The sequence below is a fragment of the Olea europaea genome, unplaced genomic scaffold (genome assembly GCF_002742605.1).
Source record: "Olea europaea var. sylvestris unplaced genomic scaffold, O_europaea_v1 scaffold126, whole genome shotgun sequence".
Classification (NCBI taxonomy): domain Eukaryota; kingdom Viridiplantae; phylum Streptophyta; class Magnoliopsida; order Lamiales; family Oleaceae; genus Olea; species Olea europaea.
This window is the reverse complement of record NW_019230046.1, coordinates 53,627-62,996: the sequence shown is the minus strand read 5'-3', so window position 1 is coordinate 62,996 and position 9,370 is coordinate 53,627. Positions and strand designations below refer to the sequence as shown.

Sequence of the window (9,370 nt, the reverse complement as noted above, 5' to 3'; positions counted from 1 at the left end):
TAGCAGCACAAGTAGGCAGCGATTCTAGCCGTAAATACATACAGTTAAAATTACCATGTACAGTACATAGAAGGAAAATCAAAGGGATTGGAGAAACAGACTTGCGAGTAGCGTAAGTTCAGAAGTCTCTGGATTAGAGGAGTTACCTTAATTCGTTTCTATTGTGTAGTTTACCAATCTTAGCAGTTAATCGCGTCCCCATTTTCCATACTTTAGGTTAATATGTGGAAGACATTGATTCAGAATCTAGGATAATAACTGTAAAATCATTGACATTGACATTGATATTTGATGTCTTATGGGGAAATTTTTGATTAGGGTAGGTTCATACCCTTTGAACTTTGTTGTAGGCAGCATTTGTACAGTTTGTTGATAAACAATTTCATTTCGGTTGAAAGCTTGTTTGTTGATTAGTGTGTGCCTGTTTATTTTTTCACACAGACTCAGTTTTAGACGCCCGCTTAGCTTTCGATTCTTCTCCCTTTTGATGAGAACCCACTCCGAATGGTTTGAAAGAATTTTAAAGTCCATGTTACTCGCTTTGGAAGATTAGGGTGCAGGTGGTTTGCGTTTGTGTTTTCTGTTTTGAGAGACTGTTTCGAATTATAGAAAACGTGTTTGATTTATCATTTTGAAAAATGGTTTTTCAAAACAGAAAATTAGAGAATGTGTTTGGTTTAAAAATTTTAGAAATTGTTTTATGACATTCATTCAATTAATTTGATTATTTAGTAAAACATAATAATTTTAAGCCAATACATTATCAAATAACATATATTTTAAACTTGGTAAATTAATTATTTTTTCCTGCTACAAAAATAAAATAATAAATAATAAATGTTAAGAAATTGTTTTATGACATTTATTCAACTAATTTGATTATTTAGTAAAACATAATAGTTTTAAGTTAATACATTATCAGAGAATATATATTTTAAATTTGGTGAATTTACTTTTTTTTTTTTTGCTACAAAAATAAAATAATAAATAATAATTGTTAAGAAATTATTTTATGACATTTATTCAACTAATTTGATTATTTAGTAAAACATAATAATTTTAAATTAATACATTATTAGAGAATATATATTTTAAATTTGGTGAATTTACTATTTTTACTTACTACAAAAATAAAATAATAAATAATAAATGTTAAGACATTGTTTTATAACATTTATTCAACTAATTTGAGTAAAACATAATAATTTTTAAGCCAATATATTACTAGATAATATAATTTTTAAACTTGGTGAATTTATCATTTTAAAAGTACTGTTGAACATCCCTAAAAATATATATATATAATAATAATAAAATAAAATTCGAAAACTACGTGTTTTGAGTGTTTTCGGTGTTTTGGGTTTTTTAATTGAAAATGCCCAAAATGATTTTTCAATTATAATTTTTTCCTTGTTTTCGGAAACGAGTGACCAAACATATTTTGAGCATTTTCAAAAGCTAAAAATAGAAAACGGCGAAGGGAACGCCCCCTTAATTTCTTTGACTGTTTTGAATGACATATAGCCCGTCTTTTTGAGATTTTGTGATCTTCAAATCTTATTTTTTGGGTGAAGAGGTCAGACACTTCGGGACAGAATGATTTTATTTTTATTTTTTCTTTTTCATCTTTAAATTAGTTGTCTTTATTTTATTTGATTTATTTTTAAATGCAAATGAAGAGTGGAAAGACAGTGCAATTGACCAACACAACTTCATTTGCACCATTTCTACATCTATAAATAGGACCTTATGAACATGATTTTGGGTACACCAATTACATTGAGCATTCATTCTCCTCTTGCAATTCTTTTTTTCTAATTCCATAGCATTTTCATGCATTTCCTTGGTAGAGAGGAAATTCCGTTCAAGTCTGTTGGTCGAAGTCATTTGGAGTGCTCCTATGGCTTGACGTAGTCGTTGTATTTTGGGAGATGATTGCTACGGTGCTCACGATGAATAACACTTGTCTCCCAAGATACAATGAATTCAAAATTTGTGGTAGCAGCACTTCAAACCACAAGAAATTGATGAACTTTTGACAGAATTTCCTCTCTACAAAGAAAATATATGAAATGCTATGGAATTAAAAAGGAGAGAATTGCAAGAGGAAAATAAATGCTCAATGCAATTGGTGTACTCAAAACCATGTCCATAGGGTCCTATTTATAAATGTAGAAAGGGTGCAAATGAAGTAGTGTGGGCCAAAATATGCATCCTTTCGAGAAGTTGCAACACTTGGCAAAAACCTGCATCCTTTCGAAAAGTTACAACACTTCATTTCTTCCAACTTTGGCCCGCAATTTCTCATTCATCTGGAATTGGTTTTGAGATTCCAAATATACCACGACGATCTACTCGACGAGTAGAATAAGTTGATCTATTTACTTTTATAATTTGACCATTGGATCAAGTCCGAATATTTTGGTCGAAGTTGACATGTAATCACACCTTTTCATTTTACAATTTTTGATTAATTATTTGAATCAATTCCTACATAATGTATGTATGGTAATTATTCGTGCACTCTCCCAAAGAGCACAAGATGAAAGAAAAGATGACTCAAACTAAGGTTCCAAATGTGGTCAATTGGTGGTCCGACATTTGACAGTTCTAATCGTAACCACGGTGATATTGATCTTCTAAGCTATACGAAAACTTCGAATATTCGTGGGAGTGTCTATGCAAGTCTTAAAAAGATTATCTTTATATTTTTCGAATCCATGCTTTACCTCCTTTTTTATCAAAATTTATTTTCAACCATGCATTTTTTTATGAAATAATTTTACATGTAAATCCAAAACATTTCTTTACTTTTTTAATCACGTCTCCAAAAATATCCATTAGAAAACTCACTTTTTTCAAAAAAAAAAAAAAAAAAGGTTGAAAGGATGATTCACCTTTTCATAGAACTTATAAGTTGTAAAAATGTAACAAAGAATATTAGGCACACAAGTGCAATAATGAACCAAAGTTGAAGACCTTCACTATAATTAAAATGTGATATAGAAATAAAATTTAGTGCAAATAGATATAAATTCTATTTCTGGAGGTGCGTCAATGTCACAACAGTTATTTATATTTGATTACTTTGCAAACGATTTATTAATAATAAGATTGAGGGTAAATAGAGGGTCTATTTGCTGTAGATTTTTTAGAATAAATTTTGTTAAAAATGATTGCTTCGGAGAATGTATGATTAAAAAGTAAGAAAATATTATGGATTAATATGTAAAATAATTTTATCTGAAGAATGTGTAGTTGAAAAATAATTTTTTTTTTTTTTAAATCTATACCAAATCAGGACTAAAATGTTAGAACTTCCTAAGTCTTGAATTCTTCGAAGAATCAAACCCAATATCTTTGCTTTTGGGTTGAGATGTTCTAATATATGTTAAGGGTGAAAATGATAGTATAAAGTATTTAAATTTATTAGAAATATCTTCTCTTTCAATGTTATGAGTTGAGGTAGTCGATAATGAAATTGTAGATGAATGCAAGCATAATGCTAGAACGTATTTTAAAATATTACTATGTATTAAATATTTTAATAAATTTAAATTAAATACAATGTGCATGAAGAGAAAATTAGTGTAAGACCTACACAAAAACATGTTTAGTTTAGCTTGTAATCAAGTCAAACCTTCTTAAAGATATAAAAGCTTTTTATTTATATTCTCATTTTTTAAATTAAAAAAAAAAACTCATATAAACGATAGAATAATGCTTGTGATAAATCGAGGTGTCCAACGGGGTGTCCAAATTGGACACCTGGCGCCTCGATATTGGCCGAGGTGCCTATGGGCCCTGGCATGACAGGCGCCTCGACATTGCTAGGTGTTCATTTTGGACACCGCATTGGATACCATAATTTACCCATAGCATGATTGTAAACGGTAAAATAGTAATTATCGTTAAAAACTTAAAACAGAGAATTTACTTACGTCAACTCCGTTCAATAAATAAATTGGGAAACTTTAATATTATCTAATTACTAATAAATTTACTTTTAAGAAATTTTTATGCAAGAAAAACAAAAGAGAAGGAACATCCTAGCAAAACCAGGAAATTATTGGGTCCAACTGAACCGACCCGGTCCAAGCCCAGAAGATTTTTACATATAAATTGAGTAATTAGGATGAACAAGAACCCTAATTTGTCTACACTCAGCGGCTCAGCCTCTCTCGAGCAGTATCGTGAGCTGCGCATAATTCGAGATCTGCATCAATGGCGACTGCTAGAACCGTGAAGGACGTTTCACCCAATGAATTTGTCAAGGCCTACGCCGCACACCTCAAGCGTTCTGGCAAGGTATAATTATATATTTTAATGCAAATGTACTTAATTTGTATAAATTTATGTATACTTGTTCATAGGCAAACATATCATTTTTAATTGATTTATTTTCTCTGTCTAGATTTTTTCTTTCTACGTGTATTTATATGGTACTCTATGTATTTGGTTTCAGGATATTTTTTATCTTATTATTTTATAATAAATGTACATTGTAGTGATGTTTAGGAGGGAAAATTAGAAATAATTGTGAAAAAGAACTGGGATAACGAAATAAGAGTGTGGGTACTCAGTTTTTGTAGACTAAGTTAAAACCCTCTGGACAAGGCTGTGTTGTCTGTACCGTTTGGTGGCATTATACTGTCGTTCTTTGTTGGTGTATTGTTTATATTCCTGTTAATTGCTGCATGAAAGGAATTGTAGTTTGTGTGCACATGGGATGGAAGTTTGAACAGGACAGTTAGGTTATGGCAGACAGTTAGGTAATGGAAGCAAAGGTTAAGATGGGATTCATCTTTGAATCCCCTAGAGGGATAAAGTAATCATTTGGCCGTTGAAGAAATAACAGTTCCCTCCAGCTAAAGAATAACGGTAGGAAGAAGAAGCAGAGGAAAGGAATAGCATTGTCAAAATTTCCCATCCTTGTTACATTTTAACTTCTTAGCTTGGTTGAGGGAGATAGTTGTGTTACTATTATGGTTATTTCCCTTGCAAATCAGACCTTTAAAGAAGACCATGTTGAATTGTTTATTTTGTTTGTGTTTTTCTTTTTATGAAAATATCAGCTGTATTTATACACAGCCCTGTTTTGAGAAATCCCAGACAAAACTATGACACGGGGTTGGGGATCTTAAACTCTTTTTGCCCTAATGATTATACTCTTACTGTTTCTGAAAAATAGATGGAGCTTCCTGAGTGGACAGATATTGTGAAAACTGGAGTACTTAAAGAACTTGCTCCTTATGATCCTGATTGGTACTATATTAGGTCAGGTAATCCTCATGCCCACCATCTCTCTGCTCATATGCTTGCGGGTCTTTTTTAAATTTCAACTGCTCAGGTTGTCTATTTGGGGCATGACTCTTCTGATATACAGATGTATTTAACCCTTCAGTTGCTAGAAATCAAGTAAAATTTCATTTTTGGTAGTTCAGTAATACCTTGAAACTTAAATCCAAACCAATATCATGTTCTAATACCTAGAATTTCTACTTTGAAGATTAACTTCTTAATTTGCTAAATGATAACTTCACCTTGAGATTAGTATCAATATTTTGTTGTCTATCGTGCATTGCAGCTTCCATGGCAAGGAAGATATATTTAAGGGGAGGTCTTGGTGTTGGTGCCTTCCGGAGAATTTACGGTGGGAGTAAGAGGAATGGAAGTCGTCCACCCCATTTTGGCAAAAGCAGTGGGTCCGTTGCTCGCCACATTCTTCAGCAGTTACAGAACATGAACATTATAGATATGGATCCGACGGGGTAAGTTTAATATCTTCAGCAGAATTTAATGTTGTGTTTTTAATGACTAATTGTCATAAGATGCTGCCTGTAATCATAAGTGGAGGGTGACACTGATAGTTAGCAAATTGAGTCTCAAATAGAAAGGGGTGTGGAAGGTTATTATTATCGTTCATGATATTAACCTGTATTAAAGAAAAAAATTGGCTAAAGTTTTTTCCTCGGAAGTTATCAAGTTTTTTCTCCAAAGTTGAAAAGTATATGCTGCAGTTTTAGAAAATTCTTTTTATAAGATTATATGCTTGTCATTTTATGGAAAAATGCAGCAAACTTGATTGCTATCACGACACTAATTTTGCTTGGTTAACAGTGGAAGAAGAATCACGTCTAGTGGGCGACGGGATCTTGACCAAGTTGCTGGAAGGATTGCTGTCGTTGCACCTTCATAGATTATATAGGCTTCAGTTTAAGCTTGTTGAAGAGAGCTCTTAGAAAAAATCTTTGAACAAATTTTGGCTGCAAATGTTATGTATGCATCGTCATGATGTTTTTGACTCGGTAATTTCTATAAAGTTTCATCCAGGTGTACTGTTGGAGCAAATAGTCGCATTTTGATTTTGATTTCATTTATGAATGTGATTTTGTTGGATTATACAAGTCTGTCATTTTACTTGTGTTATTAGATTGTTGTTAGTAAAGTTTCATCCAGGTGTACTGTTGGAGCAAATGTCAGTTGAATGTCATCGATCGGGTAACTACTAGAAATTGGTGTACCTTGTCGATCTTCAAAAGTGAAGTCACTGTCGCATATTATTCGTGGAGTAAAATTCACTCGACTTGAAGATCATTTCTATTAGGATCGTGCAGTCTTCGTGCTAAGTTCTGCAAGCTTTCCAATATCTTTGTATGATGAGGGTGACAAACTCCGTCCATTGAACAAATTATGTCATGATACGAGTATGACTTGCACAAGTTACGAATTTATTACTTTATATGAATGATAAAGAACTTCATGAATGACAAATGCCAGAAATAGAAAAGTAAATAGGACTCCCATCAACTACTTCACTGTAATGCTTTTAGTGATTATATGGTGTTTTAATATGGACAAATTAGAGTGTTGCACATGCTTTACCTTAACTTTCTTAAAATGTCACTCAAATACTGTAGTGAACCAAATTTTATCTTACATTGCTGGGTTAAAGTTCAGCATGCAGGTTTAAAATTATGTGGACACCTCCTATAAGTCGATTTTAAGGATGAGTTTTATCCGACTCGACTGTTACAATTGGTATCAGTATAGGCACCCATTTGGGGATGACCCTATCTGTGTATGGGGAGACATCGGAGAGGCTATTCTTAGTATAAGATTGATTTTAGGAAGTTACCTAACTGAGAAATGAACTTCCATGGACGTTAATCTGAAAAGAGGAGAAGAATGTCCAAAGTTTATAAAATACAGCAGTTATCACCTACAATTTCAAGCCCGACTTCCATAAATACCCTTCTTTTTTTCCTCATAAAACTCTAATGGCCTGTTTGACTCACCATGAATTCCATGGAAAGTGGAAATTGAATTCAACACTCCACATTTTCCAGTGTTTGATTGCACTATTTTACCCTGGAATTGAATTTCCAACATTTCCCTCCACACGCCTGAATTCCTTCTTTTTGAGGAATTCCAATTCTTATGGGTTTGGTGAGAATTGGAATTCCACGCAACAATTTATTTTATTTTTTTATTTTTTTTTGGGGTGGCAATGGAACCAAATTCTAAGAATTATTGTAAAAAAATATTTCCATCTTATTGACAATTTTCATGTAAAACAAAGTCAAACGAATATCAAAAGATAGATGATTTTCTTGATTATTTTTATTTTTTATTTTTACAACGAAAACAAATTTCATCCCCAATACCAGTAAATTATATCCCTTTAATTGATAATTTTTATGTAAAATAAAGTCAATGAACATCAAAAAACACTTTTATTTCAATATTTTTCACATGGAAAATTATACCAATCAAATACAATAATTTACAATTCTCAGAAAAACAATTTCTAGGTAATTTAATTCCCTAGAATTCGTTTTCTTTCCACCTAAATTCCATCTTTGCAATCAAACGGACCCTAAATATACTTTCTCTCCCTTTGGTCATTGAACACTCGCCTCAAGAAGTTTCAAATAACACACTTGCATTGGTTGTTCTTTCAATGTAAAGTTAACTAGTGGAAAAATCGATGGAATCCATCCATTTAGAAGAATGCCACCAATTTATCCAAGGTTGTAGATACAAATGTTGGAAAAAAAGGGGTTTAGGAAAAAAGTGGAAAAGAAAGAAAATTTTAGGAACATTTTATGCAATTTACCCATACGTTTATTATGAGTAAATTGAACAAACAATGCCTGAGCCAATACTAGTAGGATCTATTCTAGAGTATATCTGGTGAAGTTTAATAATGTAATAGTAAGTATTGCTTATACTATTTTTTGTTACTTTCTAAATTATAAAAAATATACATATATTCTAAAAGCAACTTTGATTTTTTAACTAATAAATAATTATTTACTTTAAACAAACTTATCCATTTTAAGCTAGACTAAAGCCACAGTGACAACCCTCTGGACGTCCAAGGGGTTGTGTGGGCGCCCCCCACTCCAGGGGATTGTCACCCAACAATAATTCTTTAAGCTGAACAAAAATACTCATTGGATTTCAGATCTCTGTCATGGTATGAATTTAAGAATGGGCCAAAATCCAAGTCACCTTCATAATGGTAGTTTACTTTTGTAAATTATAAACACTTATTTCATTTTTTAATTGGAGACTGAGGGATTAATCATTGAAAAGAAATTTTAAATTTCATGCTTTTGATTTGAATAGCCATCATTTTATGGTGGCTTAAATTTCACTCAAAAGCTTTTGCAGCCCATAGTCATAAGCAAGGCTTTAGGTTCATTCTTAATTTTGAAGTTAGCTATTTTGCTTGTAATTAATACTTCAATTCAAGTTGCATTAATATCAAACTCTATTTAAGCCCTTGTTTTTACATTCATTTATAATCACACGTTTTTAAAAAAAAAAAAAATCACCTTTTTTTGTAATAATTTTTTTTTTTTTAATACGTTCACAAAAAAATAAAGAACCATAATCAAACAAACGTTAAATTTCCAAGGTTGATTTACCTGTTGCCTTTCACATAACAAGTTTTCTTTAGTTTTTATAAAGTTGTGTACCTTTCTAGGGAAAAGAGGAAAGCAACACTTAACAATGTTCTTGACCCTTTTTTTTTTTTTTTGGGAAAGATTTCAACTAGATTAGAGTTTAAATTTTACACATATATTGTATCATATATATGCTACGTTCCTGTCTACAAAGCAAGCCACATAACAATCAGCTAGCAAAAAGTCACGACAAGATCAACACTCTACTTCGCATCGCCTCTCTCTCAACTGTTATCTGAGAGATACATCACATTTCAACTGCACCATACATTCGAGACAATTGACATCTGTTGTAAAAGGTGATGTTTTGTCAGTCACGGTTGAAACTGATAAGCGAGTTGTTGGAAAGATGGTATATGTCAAGCATTTAAATATAAAATTTTCGCCTATAAATA

The 9,370-nt window shown here is 31.8% G+C and overlaps 1 protein-coding gene across 1 annotated transcript; it reads left to right on the top strand.

Moving 5' to 3' along the window:
- Positions 1–4,113: 4,113 nt before the first annotated feature.
- On the top strand, positions 4,114–6,429 carry LOC111374560 (40S ribosomal protein S19-3-like). Its single transcript, XM_022997242.1, has 4 exons — positions 4,114–4,308; positions 5,192–5,282; positions 5,588–5,771; positions 6,121–6,429. The coding sequence occupies exons 1-4, from the start codon at positions 4,225–4,227 to the stop codon at positions 6,197–6,199; spliced, it is 438 nt and encodes a 145-aa protein (XP_022853010.1). The 5' UTR covers positions 4,114–4,224; the 3' UTR covers positions 6,200–6,429.
- The last annotated feature ends 2,941 nt before the right edge of the window (positions 6,430–9,370 follow it).

What these genes read in the sequence shown, in the direction of transcription:
- LOC111374560 (XM_022997242.1), top strand. Translation starts at nt 4,225, where the DNA reads ATGGCGACTGCTAGAACCGTGAAGGACGTTTCACCCAATGAATTTGTC. An exon ending in ACCTCAAGCGTTCTGGCAAG is followed by an intron (nt 4,309 to 5,191) that starts GTATAATTATAT and finishes TCTGAAAAATAG; the next exon opens with ATGGAGCTTCCTGAGTGGAC. An exon ending in ATAGATATGGATCCGACGGG is followed by an intron (nt 5,772 to 6,120) that starts GTAAGTTTAATA and finishes CTTGGTTAACAG; the next exon opens with TGGAAGAAGAATCACGTCTA.